Source organism: Gopherus evgoodei, chromosome 3, assembly GCF_007399415.2.
Source record: "Gopherus evgoodei ecotype Sinaloan lineage chromosome 3, rGopEvg1_v1.p, whole genome shotgun sequence".
NCBI classification, from domain to species: Eukaryota; Metazoa; Chordata; order Testudines; family Testudinidae; genus Gopherus; species Gopherus evgoodei.
The window spans coordinates 49655437-49674314 of NC_044324.1; the positions used below are offsets into that span (position 1 = coordinate 49655437).

The window sequence follows — 18878 nt, forward strand, 5'->3', positions numbered from 1 at the left end:
TTAGAAGTCAATTGACTATTTATGCAAGTAATTGCTCACTAATGTAAATAAGGATTAGTTCTTAAAGAATTGGGGGACAGGGAGAGGTGGTTTTCTCAGAGCCGTATTATCCAGAAGTCTTGCAGTGCCCCAGGATATAGCATACAGAATTTACTGCACAGTCGCTGCAGGGAGCATCAAAAAGGGGAGCCAGACAGAAGGGTCCCCAGGGAACAGCTGGCCTCTCAGTGCACATTAATGTCGCTGCTGCTGTGCTGGCCATCACAGGGAAACCGTGTGCTGCCTGGTGTCTCAGTGTGGTGGGGAGACAAGGCATGTTGTGGGGCAGAAGCTGCAGAGTTGACTGAGCCAAGCCAGCTGTGGGATTGGAAAAGGGTTGCAGTGTCAGGACCGGCCCAAATGGCATCCCAGGTGAGGAGCATCTTTGGTGCCTCTCCCCCTCCATTGTTAAACTTTTGAATACCTTATTTTTTACTGCATTAGTAGCCCATTTCACGACTCTTATACATGATTTATATTCCTTATTCCCGTCATAAAAGATGATAAATTTGCATGCTAGGATCTGTATTTATTCATGCCATATATAAGCAAATAAAAAAATTATTTCCTGTAAGCTTATAGAAACATTTTAATTTTAAGAATAACTGAAAGATACTAACATAAAGAATTGAACTGGCCCCTATATTGGGTGGGCCAGTGTTAAATAGTGTTGCAGTAGGTGACAGCTTTAGAATGTTTACCCTAGTCTTTTAGTTTAAAAGGTCTCTTTTCTCGCCTTTACCCTCATGAACTGAAGCACAGCATCTCAGAGATCCAAAGACTGGCCAATGGCATTTTCAAGTGATGTCAGTCTCTCATCAGCCATTACCGATGGAAGATCTGTTTTAATGAGCCAGAGATTCAAAAAGCTGCATTCTCACCACTCATGACTTGACTGGCAGCTTGAGCAGAATCCTCCAAGCTATCCACACATTAGGAAAAGTGTCCTTCAGCTCTGCATCACGAATGAATTGGAGAACTTGGAGTGGAGAGTGCTTCCTGTGTTGCAGGATGGGACAGAGGTTGTCCAATTCAGCATAGAGGTCTTTATCATTGACGTCTGAACATTCCCCATGTGCCAGTGTCGGTGAAGGTCCATACAAATATTCAAGAGTGTTTTCCTGTCCACTGGCAGCTTACTAAGGGAATGATGGGTGGAATAGCTCAATCTCTCATTATCTTTTCCACCTGTGAGACCTAATATCTGACATACTAATTTTGGCTCATTAAGTTCTTGCTCCACATACATCTCCTGTTTTCAACAAACACTTTTCAACACAATCCTGGAATTCTATCAACTTGGCCTTTTTATTTAGACTAATTCAGCTATTCTGTCTGCCTTCGATACCTTTTCCCATCACCATTAGTTATTACAGGTTATTGTGACTAAGGCTCGATTTTACTCACGGGTATTTTTAGTAAAAGTCATGGATAGGTCACGGGCAGTAAACAAATATTCACAACCTGTGACCTGTCCATGACTTGTACTATATATTCCTGACTAAATCTTGGGGAGGGAGTGGCTCAGGGGTGCCGGGAGTTTTCGGAAGGGGGGAAGTCTGGGGGGACATGGGTGGTGGTGGGGGCTGGGATCCGTGCTGGTGTGTGTAGGGGGAGGGGGCGGGTGACCTGGGGTTGTTGGCATTTGGTGGGGCTCGCAGGCTGTCTACCCAGCTCCATACCTCCTCAGAAACACCAACATCCCTCAGCTCCTATGCAGAGGTGTTGCCACGCAGCTCTGTACACTGCCTCCTCCCTGATTGCTGGCTCCGCAGCTCCCACTGGCCAGGAACTGTGGCCAGTGGGTGCTGTGTGGGTGGTGCCTGCAGGCAGAGGCAGCGCATAGAGCCCCCGGCCATGCCTCCCCGTAGGAGACAATGGATGTTGCCACTTCTGGGGAGCCCCCTGAGGTACATGTGATCTTAACTGCAAAAAGTATGTAAAAGTTCATAATTTGGGCAAACAGGGTGTAATCCCCCATTTGGGAGACATACACATGCTAGCTCTGATCAAGCTAGTGTGCTAAAAAATAGAGTATAGCAATGGCAGTGTGAGTGGAGGAAGGGGCTACTCATCCTGAGTATATACCCAGTGTCTCTGATGAGCACATAATCATGCACATAGCCCCTGCTGCTGGGGCTACACTCTATTTTAGCACTGTAATTAGATGAGAGCAAATATGAGCATGTCTCCTCAAGCAGAGAATCACACCTCTAGCTCCAAGTCTAGACATACCCTTAGGGTCAAATCCTGGCCCTGTTGAAGTCAATGGCAAAACTGCCTTTAACTTCAATGGGGCCAAGACGTCACCCTTAATGTGTAGGCAGGGTGCAGAGCACTTGCCCAGCCTGCCGCTGTAGCCCATAGTTTGGAGTACTGGATATAGTCTGCTGCAGCTTTCTCCCCATGCACATCCTTGTCCAGAAGAGCCAGGCTGTTTACAGATCCTTGCCTCTTCTGCGTTCATTGGGTACATCTACCCTTTGAGCTGGTGGTGTAAATTCCAGCTCAAGGGAATGTACCCACATTAGCTCCGATTGAGCTATTGTCCTAGAAACAGAAGTGTAGCCACAGCAGTGTGAGTGGCGGGAGGGACTAGCTGCCCCATGTATGATCTTGTCTGAGACCATAGTTATGTTCTCAGGGTGGCTAGTCCTTCCTGCTGTTCATGCCGCCCTGGCTATGCTCTATTTTTGGCATGCTGGCTCGGTCCAAGCTAGAGCAGGTATGCCTCCCCAAGCTGGAATTTACATCTCCAGCTTGAAATATAGACAAACCCATTTAGGCCTTGACTTCAGTGGGAAAATAAAGTTGTGCTGGAGAGCACATCAACTACCAAGAGTTAATGAACATGCTGTTAGCCACCTCTCAGTACACAGTACAGGCAAAGCCATTCCTATTTCAGAACTTCTTACCTTGTTGTGGATAACCCTGTGGGGGATCAAATTCAGAGATAACGTAAGTGTTCATGTGAATTACAACCCACTATTTGGGAATAAAATTTCATTTTGAGGCAGAGGGCAGAGATTGTAACAGGAAAAGCACCTCCTTTGTAGTCCCATCGGCATGTAACTTACACCTGCTTACACGGCTTTATGTTCCCTTCCACAATATATGCTTACTAAGGACCCATCCAAAGCCAATACTCCCATTGAGTACCATGGACTTTGGATCTGGCCTTAATAAAGACTTACACTATCATTTTCATTTCCTCTGAATTTGGCCCGAGGTGCTTAGGAATAGCAGAAGATGAACAAATATTCTGAAGCTATTATTTGTTCTCCTTACTTAAAGCATTTGCGTCTCACTCCTACCATTTGCCTATTAGTTTTTTCTTTTTTGTTGTAAAACTTTTGATGTTTAATGAACGAGCATAAAATGGCTTTCATTTAATTGTTCTGCTTTATGCACTCTCAAACCCCGTTAACTGATTTTTGGTTTGATACTTTTATTACATCTATTTGTTTTGAAGTATTATTAAAAGACTATAAAACATGCATGATATGGAGAAAATGGACTGAGATGACAATTATTGAGTCAGAATCGAGCTCTCTGTCCTTATCTTCAAGGCATTCAGTGGTCTGGGGCTAGGAGATCTGTAACATGATCTGAAGCTCCAGGAGGAGGACCCAGGTCAACAGCTGTGCTCCTCAGGCACAGTGCAGCTGTCCACTGCAAGGGTAAAGCTCATCTGTGTAGGAAACAGAACTTTACTGGGGGCCCCCTCTAAGGCTGTGGACAAAACGCCTGCAGAATCAAAAAAAAGCTTCAAACCTCACTCCTTCCCATACCATGTATACGGGGCTGTTCTCTGAGCTTGCCTTCAGTCATAAAATAAAACATGGTGCTGCAGACATTTAAAAATTAAATAATAAAATGAACAACCCACACAGAAAGGACTGAATGAAAACCACATTTGGCATATGCTAGTCACATCCCTTAATTGCACTTCTGGCAGGTGTCCGTTAGCTACAGTGGTTAGAGTGATATAAGAATATGAATAGGATAAAATTATCATGAGGAGAAGAGGCATAGTCATTTGCAACTCATCAGTTATCTCCTCCCTCATGAAGTTGCAGAAAATGGCATCAGATTTACAACTGATATAGCTTTGCACACGACAAGAGAAACTTCATAAACTTAGCTCCTATATTTAAAATTTAAATTTAAATATTTGCAATTGAATAGCTATACTTTTATAAATACTAGCACAAGTGGATTATGGTTACTAGATGTCAACTCATGTATTAATTATACTAAATGTAATTAGGAATATATTGGAAACAAATCTGGTATAGTTTATAAACTAGCTGTTGTAGTGTTTTTTTTTAATTACATTTTAACGTTTTTTATTAAGATATTTACCTATATTAGGTGTTTTAAATGAAGACAAATTATCTTACAAAATATTTCCATATATTATCTATTAACTTATAGCTTATCTTTGTCTGCAGCTGCCTCATCAGTGATGATGGGTCAGTGGGCCTAATCTACAGGAAGGTGTCCCTTTTAGCACAGACTCATGTTTTGACCCATTATATAATAAATTTACAAACCATGGAGATGGCAGGCTGCTAGTCTGTTTCCTACTAGAGATAAGTGAACCTGAGTGGTTAGGTTTGCATTTGGATTTGAAACTCCCAGCATTCTGAAGAAATTTGATCTGGTTTAACCTACTATGTAGATCTGTCTATGAAGTTTAGACTGTATCCAGGTGCAGAATTGAGCTTCAGCAAATTTCATGGGTGTTTGGTTTATGTCCATACCTACTTACTGATCAGAGTAGGTTGCAAATACACATGAACATTAGGGAAATGGAGAAAGTCAAAAATAAGACAGGAAAGTAAATGTGATCCATCACAAATTCCTCGGTTAAATTACTGACTACCTGGGAGCAGGCTAAAATTCAGTTTACACCCTTAGTCTTTGCATTGTAAGCATTGTAGGGGTAGAGGTTGTCTCATTTTGTGCTTTGTACAGCATTCAGCACATTCTCACTGTTTGGGGTTAGAGTTTGCCAGTCTGTTGTTCACATTGCATAGTACTTTACTTTGTGAGTAGCCCTGCTGAAATCAACAGCTATATAGGAATAAGAACGGCAAACTCTGGCCCTTAATAAAAAAAATGACAACTGTTATGGACATTGATTAGCCAAAATGTAAGAGAATAGAAAGACAAAAGAAGAGGATGGGGAAAGAACTGTTTAGGAATTTCAAATGCTGCTTTTTCTAGAAGGAGAGTTAGTGGAAGTTGAAGTGCATTAATTCAGTTATTTCTCATGTACAAAGCAAATTGTAAAAAGATAACATCAGATATAAATCTTCCTCTTCTCAGTTTCTATTTGGGAATTAATTGTTTGAATTTTATTTAATAAATTAAACTTACACTTTCTTTCTTACATGCTGACTTGACTGTGAGGTTAAGACAGACTACATTGTACTTATCATTAACATGCAGCACAGGGAAAAGAACACCGGATGAAAGTTTCATCCATTCTGTAGTTGCATAAATCAAGGTAAATTCAACAGTTCCCTATTTGATGCTCAAAGGCATTACACAAAAATCTTCTTCTCTAATAAATGAATCCATGTTACTGGTAAATCATTAAGCAAAAAAATCATTTGAAATGTTTTGGGACTATAACACTGAGTTTTCCATCAGTCAAGTGGTGGAATTCATCTTAAAAACTGATTGCACAATAAAGTCTATAGTGATCTACTTGGGGCTTGTGCTTTATATTTTCTAAGGCGTCAGACAACATCTATGGTTAAATAAGTAGATAATAAATATATGTTAAATAATAATGTATGTTAAATAAAATAATTACAGCTATGGCCTGAACCCACATAATATCTATGGGGAAAGGGATGGTGTGTCTAGTTGTTCAGAGCAGTTGCATTCATATAGCTGATTATATACTTAATCAAAGTATCCAGGGAATTCTCATGGTTGCTCACAATAATGGATTCCAAAGTTAAGTAAGTGGAGCCGGGGGCTTGGATCAGTGTTCCTGTCTCACTCCTTGTCAGTACCTGGCCTGGGCCAGGGAAGCTAATGATCCACTCAGTAGACCAAATTCAGTGATGAATCATGATGATGTGCCACCTGTGGCATGTTGTGCGTATGCTAAGAAGATGTAACTGGAGATGCTGTGGTCGCTCTCTACTTATTTATTCGGGCTTGTTTTATTTTGGTGTTTTTTAACCCCTTGGCAATTTTTCCACATCTGTGGATTGGACATTGTGTGCTGTGCGTTGGAGTGCCTGAGTCCCCCTTGTGAATCCCATCCTCGGTGTCTCTGCATATCCAGACACTTGTCTATTTTTTGTGTATGAGAAGGAGCAAGGCTAGCCCTGATTAGCCTGGCCTGTATACAGAATTAAACACCAGCACCTTGTAGGTTAATATTTCTCACCTTCACCTTTCAGTGATGCTTTTCTTTGGCTGCAGAATTGGATATTTTGTTGATTATAACACATATTTTTATGTATTTCAGACAAACTTTATATGGGACCAGGACAACTGTACCATGATTTGCAGAATCTTTTACATGATTTGAATGTAGTCAGTCAAATTAGTCAACTGATATGCAGTCTTAAAGGAAACTATCAGGTAACAACCAAAGCCTGACTTATTTTCAAAATACACGTCCAGTCCTAAAGCTGTAGAATCAATCAGTCCTTCCTGAGAGCTCTGTACGGCGTTCTTTAATTCTCCCTGGAGAGTGTATAATCATTTTTAACTCCAGTAATTGATTTACTGTTAAATGTTTAGAGTTATAAATAGATTACAGCTCGCTTTCTAATCTTGTTTTTCTCTGTTATTTTTAATGTGTGGGTGGGTAAAAAGTGTCTGCATTTGCCCAGTCACTGCTAAGCTAATATGGATACAGAATTACATTTCAATTCCTAAGAAAAATGCTTTCTTAGAATTGGGCCATGTAGTGGTGGGAAGATTGTTTTATACTGCTGCTTTATCATATCTGGCTAAGGATCGTAACACCCGCCCCAAATACCTAGTCCCCATCTTTTTGTGATGGTACAGTAGTTAAAATTGGTGAATACTATAAAAATAAATACTCACGAATATTTTTTTTTATTTTTACACTAATTTGCTTAAGCTGTGTTCACACCACATTTGTGTTCTTTTCAGCATATATTCCAGCAAACAGTTGTACTATTACTAACCCCGAATGTTCAAAAATCATGAGTCAGGCCCCCAAAATCATGCGATTGGCTTAAAAATCTATACATTTTACAAATAGGGTTTTTTAATTCACCTTCTGGATTTTGAGCCTTTAGGATGTATTTGGGCACATTATCAAGCTTTTCTTTGCAAGCATGGCGGCTGGAAACTTAATTTTTTGGTAAATGCAAGCTGAAATTCTTACATAATCTCTTGTCTCCAGGATTGGAGCATTGAGTAAAACCTAAAATATCACAAGAGTTGTGATAACATTGCAGGTGTTGGCAACACTGCAAATATACTGTTAAGAATTTTCACTGAAACAATTATTTTTAAGTGAATATTGGAAAATATTTACAGAAAGTGAATTTCAGGTGCATTATTGTGAATATTCAGACTGGAAACTAGCCAGGAGCATACAATACCATGCCTCTTACATAGCCAGTCATAGAAGCACCAATTTTGAATATTGAATACATAAGCAGTACTTGCAGGTGGTAATGAGTGAACTGTTCATATTTATTTGAAGAATAAGGCCTCTCTCTTTGTGATAGAAGTTTTGATTTATATACATTTCTTAGCTATTTGGAATTAACCTACTTCAGCGTATGAACTGCTCACCATCATTATTGCTTTGAGTGTATCATATATTCCTGCAAGGTGACGGATCACCTAAATTACATGGGATTGTCTCTGCTATCTGACTAGATAACTCCCAACCCCACAGAGAACTTTCAAGATGGTTAAACAAGTACCTCTGGTTTGAATATTTGAGCAAATGTGGTATTTTCCCAAGGATTTGAACTCTTTTTTCTACAAAAAGTTTACAAAACAAAAATTGGCTCGTATAAATGTTCAGTGAAAGGTAATTAAAGGGACCTGAATATGGCTGAAGCAAATTAATACTTTTTATTCCATCAGATGTTTCTGAATACATTCTGCTATATTACAAGTATAGCTGGATGAATAAACTGTTTGAAAGTCCATCATCAGATGAAACAAGTTGACATAAACATTTGTCAAATAATTTTGAATGGTATTAACAAATCTGTGTAAATTATTCATGTGCAATGTGTGCAGAGAAAAAAGATTAATGCATCCATTAATAAATTGTTCATTGTGAATATTTCACCCATGCCTAGTGGCAGAGTTAGCTTAAAGGAGAATGTGTTAATATTGTACATGGATACCTTTTCTTTTAATCTTGCAGAACTTAAACCAGTCAGTGGCCCATGACTGGACATCAGGTTTACAAAAACTTATATTGAAAAAAGAAGATGAAATCAGAGCTGCTGATCGCTGCAGAATTCAGCTGCAGCTTCCAGGGAAGCAGGACAAGTCAGTAGAAATTGTAAATCTAAAACTTTCTAAGTGTGTGTATGCATGCGAAAGGAATAAGAGCTGATTGTGTTCCTCAGCATTCCTAGCCCTGAGCATTCCTAGCCCTATGTGCTGTACTTGTTAGAACAAGATGTTTCATTTCATTTTTAGAAAGTTTATAGAAAAGTGATGATTATTTCTTTAATGTCTCACAGGTCTGGGCGACCAACTTTCTTTACTGCAGTGTTCAATACATTTACTCCTGCTATCAAACAGTCTTGGATCACCAATTTACAAATGGCTAAGCTTGCCCTTGGTAAGACTTAGTTGCCTTAAGCTAACTGAAACACTGTATCAAGTTGAGAGAATGTTAACTCTTTCTGTAGATAGTTTTTAGGTTACAATATAATGTGTGTTTGAAGATTATTTTTATTTATGGAAAGACTTCCTGTAGAAGTTGGAAATCTAGTTACAGTATATAGAAATAAGTGTATATCACTAAAGGTTAAAGATGCTTTAAAAAGAGAGAGGAAGTTCATAACTTATAACTGTAATTAGCACAGCATGCTAACAAAGTTTGAGATAATTTTTACCAACTTGAGATGCTAACTAGTCTGTCAGATTGAATGACAACACAACCATGTGCAGAGAGATTAGAAGAGTCATTCCAATCTAAAACTGTTTTCAGACCAGTTCTCAACACATTTTCAAAATATTCTTTTTGGGGTGGAATTTCTCATTATTAGTTTTATCCCAAGAGTCAATTGTATTTGGGAAGTTACATCAAAATTGGAACTTTTTTTTTTAGTTTTTTAAGCATGAAGAAAACCTTGCAAATAGACTCATAGAAATGTAGGGCTGGAAGGGACCTCAAGATATCATGTAATCCATCCCCCCATGCTAAGGCAGGATTAAATATATATATGTCCTTTTAAAATAACAGACAGTTGTGCATGTGAACAACTTAAAAATAGATTTGTTTTTAGACATCAAACTTGTGGCGTATCTAATTCTCAATGAAGGCAAATGTTTTTTGCCATTGCTGAAATAATTAGATTCCCAAGTGTCCTTTTATAAACAATTTAAAAGGATATGCTAGCATGCACTCTACTGCATTGTTGTAACAGTTTTCCATGCATTGGCCTACATTTTCAAAAGTGACTAGTGATTTTGGATGCCTGACTTGAGTTGCCTTTGGACAGCCTGATTAGCAGAGAGCAGGTGCTCAGCAGTTCCTGAACATAAGCTCTTTTTGAGTTAGCTCAATTTCTGAGTGCCTACTTTGAGAAATCTAAAATGACTAATTATTTGAAAATGTTGGATCACTGATTATAACTCACCAGAGCTATCTCAAGCACAGGTAGATTTGGCAGTCTTAGATTTTTATTTTTTTATAATTTGATGGAGAATATCAGTGTTTATTTTTATGCACTTCTTTATCAATTTTTAAATTTTCACAGTTGTGTAAATTTATAGGTTTTAAGCATTTTCTTCTATTATTATTGATTTAAATGTTCAGAATTGTGGGAAATTATGGGGCCAGACAATTGGGAGTGTCAAATAATAGTTTAATGACAGTAGACATTGAGATTCAGAAAGTTAAAGCTTTATAACCATTAAAAAAATTGTCAACATCACATGCAAAATTTACAAAGTTAAAAGACTTAAATTGAACTTGAATACATTCTCAAGCAACATTTTTCTTACTTTGCCAATCTGTAATCTTGATTATTTACAATGAAATATTTGTGATCGATTTGCATGTGTATGGTAAAATTGATGTTTACTGACACTTACCGATAAAAATCTAATCCTTCCAAGCGTAAGCCTAAATAATCATAGAATCATAGGACTGGAAGGGACCTCGAGAGGTCATCTAGTCCAGTCCCTGCACTCCTGGCAGGAATAAGTATTGTCTAGACCAGTGGTAACCAACCTGTCGATTTGCGATCAACTGGTCAATACTAAAAAATCTCCCAGTTGATTGCAATCTCCAGTGGCGCAGCAGGGCTGACGCCGAAGCAGACTCCCTGCCTACTCCAGCCCCACGCCGCTCCCAGAAGCAGCCAGCGCAGCCCCGGGGGTGGAGGGGCGGGGGTCTTCCTCTGTGTGCTGCTCCTGCCTGCAAGCACCACCCTTGCAGCTCCACTGGCTGGGTGAGTTGCAGGGGTGGTTCTTGCAGAGAGGGGCAATGTGCAGAGCCACGTGTCCCCCACCACGGGCTGCAGGGGCACGTTGGCCCCTTCCTGGAGCAGCGTGGGGCCCAGGTCGGCAGGGAACCTTCCTTAGCCTTGCGCCTGCCACCGACTGGGAGCCACTGGAGGTAAGTTCTGGCCAGTAGAAGGCCACACCCCAACCCCCATCCCTGACCCCCTTCTCAGAACCAGCACCCATACTCCCTCCTGCACCACAAATCCCCTCCTTCACCCCAAGCCCCACCATGAGCCCCCTCCCAGAGCCGACACCCTGTACCCAACCCCCTGCCCCAGCCCTGATCCCCCTCCCAGCGCCAGCACCCTATACCCTCTCCTACACTCCAACACTCTGTCCCAGCCCAGAGCCTCCTCCTGCACCCAAACTCCCTCCCAGAGCCCACACCCTGCACCTCCTCCTGCACCTCAACCCCCTGCCCTAGTCCAGAGCGCCCTCCTGCATCCCAACTCCTTCCTCAAGCTTGCACTCCTCACCCCCTCCTGTACCCCTCACCCTCTGCCCCAGGTTTAGCCCAGAGCCCCCTCCCACACTGCAAACCCCTCGGCACCAGCCCAAAGCAGGCACCCCATCCCAAACCCCAACCCCCTGCCCCAGCCCGGTGGAAGTGAGTGAGGGTTGGGGAGAGCGAGCAGTGGAGAGAAGGAGGGATGGAGCGAGTGGGTGGGGCTTTGGGGAAGGGGTAGGGTAGATCTTGGGTTGCCCTTAGATTCAAAAAAGTGATCTTGGGTGTAAAAAGGTTGGAGGCCACTGATCTAGACCATTCCTGACAGGTGTTTATCTAATCTTCCCTTAAAAATTGGCAATGATGGAGATTCCACAATCTCCCTAGGCAATTTATTCCAGTGCTTAACCGCCCTGACAGGAAGTTTTTCCTAATGTCTAACCTAAACCTCGTTTGCTTCAGTGTAAGTCCCTTGCTTCTCGTCCTTTCCTCAGAGGTTAAGAAGAACAGTTTTCCCCCCTCCTCTTTGTAACAACCTTTTTTGTACTTGAAAACTGTTATCATGTCCCCTCTCAGTCTTCTCTTCTCCAAACTAAACAAACTCAATTTTTTCAATCTGCCCTCATAAGTCATGTTTTCTAGACCTTTAATCAGTTTTGTTGCTCTTCTCTGGACTTTCTCCAGTTTGTTCACATCTTTCCTGAAATGTGGCATCCAGAGCTGGATACAGTAATCTAGTTGAGGCCTAATCAGCATGAAGTAGAGTGGAAGAATTACTTCTCATGTCTTGCTTACAACACTCCTGCTAATACATCCCAGAAAGATGTCTGCTTTTTTTTGCACGTTGACTCATTTAGCTTATGGTCCACTGTGACCCCCAGATGATACCTTTCCGCAGTACTCCTGCCTAGACAGTCATTTCAAATTTTGTATGTATGCAACTGATTATTCCTTCCTAAATAGAGTACTTTTCATTTGTCCTTATTCAATTTCACCCCTATTTACTTCAGACCATTTCTCCAATTTGTCCAGATCATTTTGACTTTGAATTTAATGAAATTAAAGAGTGGTAGATAGTTCATTCCAGATTTAAATATTAGTGTGTTGTTTTACATCTGTCACATACCCCCCCCCAATACAGATGTAATAACAAATGTTGTTCTTTCATAAACTGAGGCTGTTTGGGATTAAAAGATTGGTAGAACAGTTTGTTTTATCTATATTTTTAGTGAGATGTTAGCAACTGTTAAGTGAAAGCACTGTGGGGTATTTTTACTTTTTACCATTACAGCAGAGGAGAACCTCCTGGGGTGGTTTTGTGTAGAAGATGATGGGAATCACATCAAAAGAGAGAAGCATCCTCTCCTTGTTAGACACATGCCAGTAATGGTGGCCAAACAACAGGAATTTAAGGTGAATAGTGTTGGGTATCTTAAGTAATACGTGTGAGCTCATTTGTATAACATACAATCACATCTTAGGAATACATTTGTTTGGTTTGATTCAGGCTTGCTTCTACAAGCTTCTGCTAATGTATCCCAGGGTTCTTATGTGAAAATGCAGTTTTACTTTAAAAAGTGATCTAAAAGTGATACCTGTGCTTAATGGATCTTTCCTGAAGTCTGTTCAAACTCATATCTGCTGTTGACTTTAGTGACTATAAATCAAATGTGATCAGTTTATTTTTATTAATTGAGATATTAAACATGAACCACCCCATGATGTCATATTTACAGTGTCCCTTTTCAGAGCAGAACCACAATTTATAGTAACCAAAATCCATGGTAAAACCTCCAGTTTCCCATAAAACCATGTATGTTTGGGTCCCATAAAACAGTGTACTCTAGCTATATTGAATAGTTTTTGACTGAGAGCCTACTGAATGGTAATCAAATTTAATTTTAAAATGTAAATTGAGACCTAGCTGCTGGGATCATGTGATTACAATAGAATCTCAACTTACTTAAAATAAATAGGAAAGTGTCTAGCCCTCATAGTTGCAAAGAAAAGCTTGGAAGTGTAACTTTATGTAATGCTTGCAGTGACGTCTGTCTGAGTCTGCAGAGAGCCTGAAACAATAGGTCTGAGACGTGTTAATTTCTCTAAGCATCTCAAAGGGGGAGTTAACTCTAAGACTCACTACTCTAGGGGGCACTACCCATGCCACCATTGACAGGAGGAGGGAGCTGTTCTACCAACATTCCTGTTGTTCCCAAGGGTGCAGGGGGGGCTGCTGTCACTCTTGAGAATAGCATGGGGAGGCCTGGCCACTTCTTGGTGGAGCCACTTTGCTATTATCTTGTGTCTCTGCAGTGGGACTGGCTCTCTGCTGTTGCTGTGTGGAAGTAGGGCCCCAGCATATGGCAGGCCACAGGAGCCCCATATCAGACTGTGCTGAGAGCCTGGTGGCCTTGCCTATCATCCTTCGCTGTGCTATGCATACTGTTTTATCATACATGGATTCTGTTCCTTTAAAACAGATTTCCTATCAAAGACCCTGATCTTACAATCCTGCCAAATTAGGGGCTAGAGGGCCACTATTTTAATTATGGAAACCTTTTTGACCAAGTCATGAATAAAGACACAAAAAGCAGCCCAAGAGATGTCCAAACCTCGAATTCCATCTCTTTCACCAACAATGGATGTGGCCATCACAGCAACTAGAATACACTTTACTGGGGTTTGCTATTTCAGCAAGTATCAGCGAGCAATGTGCTAAACTGGTCTTGGAGAGCTCTTGTTTTCTTTGATCTCTCAGTGGCCACCTTCTACTCTTTTTTTAATGGGCTACCATGTAGACAGATGTTGGTTTGATGGAGAAGGCAGATAATAAAGCTTGCCTTTGAGAAAACTATCCATAAATCCTGAGGTGGACACCTAGAATAGGTGACCTTATTTTCAAAAGTGCCGAGCACTCAGCAACAACTGTTGACTTCAGAGGTGGTTGCTGGGTGCTCTGCAGTTTTTAAAATCAACTTGTTTACATATGTACCTAAGGTAGGATTTTAAGGAGGCTAATTTATGCACTCACGTTTCCTTAGTGAGTAAATAGTGCTGTATATGAATGAGTTTTAAAATAACCTTATTTCTTAGTTTTTAAATTCTCCAATTTTAGCTTGTGTTTTCCTCTCACATTGCACAGCAATAGCAGACTCCACAACTTTTTCTTTATTAGAGAGAAGATCAATTAGTGAACATTTCAGATGGAGACTATTTACCTAAAAGCATAATTTCTTATTTAATGCCTTCAGAAAATACATTTTTACTTAATTGAATATGATGTGATGTGATGTGTGTAAATGTTAGTTTGGATTAATTAAATGCATTTTCAAATGTATATCTAAACTTTAAAGAGCAATTCCAGTGGTGGTGAGCTGAGAATGTAAATCAATTACTCCTCTTAGGGTCCCAATTCTGCAAAGCATTTAGTATGCTGCTTAAGTGCTTTGCTGAATTAGGATGAATTTAAATGTGTGTTTAAAATGCTTAGTTGACATGGGGCCTTCAGAAAGGACAGATGTATCTGCTTCATTGTAAATATTAGTATTTTTTCATTCTTTCTTTCAAGATTGAATGTGCTACTTATAATCCTGACCCTTACCTCTGTAGCGAAACTGAGTCAGATTCCTGTTCCATGGAGCATGGTTTTCTGTGGGTAAGTTAAGTCTTCAAACATCAAGTGAGGGATGATTTTTTTTTTCTTCTTCAATCTTTCTTTCTTATTTTTCTGTAAGAAGCCACAATACATGGATTTGATATGCATGCACATTCTGAATAGCTAAATACTACAAATGAAATCCAGTAGTTTTGTCCTCATAACTCTGTGCGTGTGTGTGTGTGTGTGTGTGTGTGTGAGAGAGAGAGAGAGAGAGAGAGAGCATCCACATGTACAAATTATTTTGGTGGCATGGTTTGTTAGAAATTCCCTAGAACTAAGCATAGCCACAAGTGAGCCATGCAGCTGATCTCAAATGAGTTGCAATAAAACCACATATGAGACCATAACATACCATCATCCATTCAATAATTTAGAAATGTTTTAAAGAGTTTTTAAAAATTCCATTGGGACTATTTTTTATATCCTCTAGATGTAAAACTATGCTGGCATAATATTATGAAGTCAATTGTAAAGACATACCTACAAGCCAAAAAGTATAACTACTGGATTTTTTAAAACCTCTACCAATTTTAACAGCTTTTCCATACATAATCATAGAATATCAGGGTTGGAAGGGACCTCAGGAGGTCATCTAGTCCAACTCCCTGCTCAAAGCAGGACTAACCCCAACTAAATCATCCCAGCCAGGGCTTTGTCAAGCCTGACCTTAAAAACCTCTAAGGAAGGAAATTCCACCACCTCCCTAGGTAACCCATTCCAGTGCTTCTCCCACGCTCCTAGTGAAAAAGTTTTTCCTAATATCCTGCCTAAACTCCCCCCACTGCAACTTGAGACCATTACTTCTTGTCCTGTCATCTGGTACCGCTGAGAACAGTCGAGATCCGTCCTCTTTGGAACCCCTTTTCAGGTAGTTGAAAGCAGCTATCAAATCCCCCCTCATTCTTCTCTTCTGCAGACTAAATAATCCCAGTTTCCTCAGCCTCTCCTCATAAGTCATGTGCTCCAGCCCCCTAATCATTTTTGTTGCCCTCCGCTGGACTCTTTCCAATTTTTCCACATGCTTCTTATAGTGTGGGGCCCAAAACTGGACACAGTACTCCAGATGAGGCCTCACGAATGTTGAATAGAGGGGAATGATCAAGTCCCTCGATCTGCTAGCAATGCCCCTATTTATACAGCCCAAAATGCTGTTAGCCTTCTTGGCAACAAGGGCACACTGTTGACTCATATTTAAATTTATGGAGATATCCTATCTCCTGGAACTGAAAGGGACCTTGAAAGGTCATCAAGTCCAGCCCCCTGCCTTCACTAGCAGGACCAAGTACTGATTTTGCCCCAGATCCCTAAATGGCCCCCTCCTGGATTGAACTCATAAAACTGGGTTTAGCAGGCCAATACTCAAACCACTGAGCTATCCCCCAGCATCTCGTCCACTGTAACCCATAGGTCCTTTTCTGCAGAACTGCTGTCTAGCCATTCGGTCCCTAGTCTGTAGCAGTGCATGGGATTCTTCCGTCCTAAGTGCAGGACTCTGCACTTGTCCTTGTTGAACCTCATCAGATTTCTTTTGGCCCAATCCTCTAATTTGTCTAGGTCCCTCTGTATCCTATCCCTACCCTCAAGCATATCTACCACTCCTCCCAGTTTAGTGTCATCTGCATACTTGCTGAGGGTGCAATCCATGCCATCCTCCAGATCATTAATGAAGATATTGAACAAAACTGGCCCCAGAACCGACCCTTGGGGCACTCCGCTTGATACCAGCTGCCAGCTAGACGTGGAGCCATTGATCACTACTCATTGAGCCTGACAATCTAGCCAGCTTTCTATCCACCTAATAGTCCATTCATCCAGCCCACACTTCTTTAACTTGCTGGCAAGAATACTGTGAGAAACCGTATCAAAAGCTTTGCTAAAGTAAAAAAATGACACGTCCACTGCTTTCCCCTCATCCACAGAGCCAGTTATCTCATCATGTTGTCACTTTTTTAGAGGCTGATGTTTTGGCAACTTCCAGCAGTAGAAGCAAAAGGTGGAAATACTGTTTTCAAAGGTCTGATTTGAGATGTCCTGTGTAACTCACTCCTGGCTTTGCTAATTATGAATACAGTCATCTCAAACTTATGCCAATAAAATCTTTATACCACACCGGAATGTTCTCTTCTCTTACAAATATTTAAAGTATTCCTATGTACACATTTCTTTCTTTTCCCTAAAGTGGAAGTTCTCCCAGCCTTCCCACCTCCCTAATGCACACTGGTATGAAGTGCAGAGCTGGCAATATTTGGTCTTTGTACAGTGAGATATTTAGGGTCCAATACCTCCTGAACCGACAGGGATAGAAATGGACAGTTAATACCATGGGGAGCTGGTAATCCTCTCCACTGGGGTACAGTACTTGTTTCAGGGCCTCAAATTACAGAAAATAATAAGCCTTAAACTTCCAGCTCTAGGGTTTATAGTGAAGCTTTCTAAAACTTTAGTTCCAGAAGCATTTTATCATACTAATGTTATGTGTTATATTTGAATTACATTGCATTATGTATACACACGTCTCAAAAGGGTACACAGTAAGCTTCCTTTAGAAACAGAAAGGTCAGAACTGTGTATACAAGTGTGCTGGGAAAACCAATTTCATGTTCTTTTGCTATATTTTAAACTATATTATGGTTGTTGTTTAATGATTTTCTTGTAACTTTTTTGTGTGCTAACTTAATAAATGAAAGCTCCTTTAAGTGCTTGAAGCTGAGAAGCTGTCTTTTAATTAGTTTGCCATGTGTTTATCATGGTTAACTGTGATCTTGCCATGCAAGGATGTTAATCTTTTCCTTTCTCGTCACTCTCTAATTCAGATTGGCAGTTGCACTAATCAAATGGGCCAAATTGCAATTGTTTCATTTCAAAACTCCAGCCCCAAGGTTATCGAGTGCTTCAATGTGGAATCACGCATTCTCTGCATGGTCTACATTCCAGAGGAAGAGAAACAGAAAGAGTTAAATGTGGCTCCAGAGTCTGAAAATATGGCTACAAAAACCTTAAAAGTGCCTACTGTCTGCCTGGGCATGGAGGAAGGAAGGTGATGGTCAATTTCAACATAGTGCATATAATTTACTTATTTGTTTGTTTATTACTCTGCAATAAAAGATTATCCATCCAATGCTACGGGCACCTCAGAAAATCATATTAAAATGACACCTATGAGTAAACGGACCCATCAGTTGTCCCAAGATCCTATCACATAACCCAGTAACAACATACATGTAATAAAAATTAACCTCGACTCAAAATTTTTTAAAAACTTATCATACACGGGATAAAAACCATAGAGACTAACAAATATCTCTGAAGAAAAAGGATTAATTCCTTTAAATGTAATCTCTGTAGGACATAAGTACAGATTTTTAAGGATATTGCATCATTCCATCATTTTAATAATCAGGAGGGTTTGAAAATGATGAAGTGCTGTTAGCAACACAAAAAGCAAGTAATTATTTACCTTTTATAATGCTGCATTTGCAGGATTTGATAGAAATTTTTCATGCTAATAAGATAGAACACGTTGATGTTGTTTATCATGTATGAACTGAGTCTTTTCATTAGGTCATCTCTGTACAGTAGTGGCAAACAGTAATAGATTTATGTGAAGTTGTTGGTATGGTAAGCAAAGGCTGGTGGATGTACCTATTGAGAAAATAAGTATGGGTATTTGTGTGCTCTTCCTGCAAGTGTAAATAAGTTAATACTCTTTCTATTAAAAAAAATGCTGTATATTTTCTAAATTGAAAGCAATAAAGCATAATCAGACTAGTTCTCTGCATGTGTAAACTGCAGAGCATGCCAGACATGCCTATTTACCTATCATTTCTGGCATACCCATCATGATAGGATATAGGTACCATAACAAAGAATTTAAAAGTAAATTGATTTCTGGTACTGAACTATTTTCTTCTTTCTTCTGTCAGGTAGGGCTGGATCCAAAGCTCACTGAAGTCAATGAAAAGACTTCACTGGGCTTTGAATCAGGCCCTTGAGAGATACAGCTCTGGGTCTGTAAGAGGA

The 18878-nt window shown here is 40.2% G+C and overlaps 1 protein-coding gene across 2 annotated transcripts in view; it reads left to right on the top strand.

Annotated features, from left to right (window-relative positions):
• ARHGEF10 (Rho guanine nucleotide exchange factor 10) overlaps positions 1-18878 on the top strand; it is a 188373-nt gene that overhangs the window by 126836 nt on the left and 42659 nt on the right. For both annotated transcript variants that reach the window (XM_030555561.1, XM_030555560.1), the window contains 6 exons: positions 6536-6651; positions 8435-8562; positions 8760-8860; positions 12492-12613; positions 14769-14855; positions 17672-17895. In XM_030555561.1, the coding sequence (XP_030411421.1) occupies positions 6536-6651; positions 8435-8562; positions 8760-8860; positions 12492-12613; positions 14769-14855; positions 17672-17895 (778 nt within the window). The remainder of the gene's footprint in view (positions 1-6535; positions 6652-8434; positions 8563-8759; positions 8861-12491; positions 12614-14768; positions 14856-17671; positions 17896-18878) is intronic.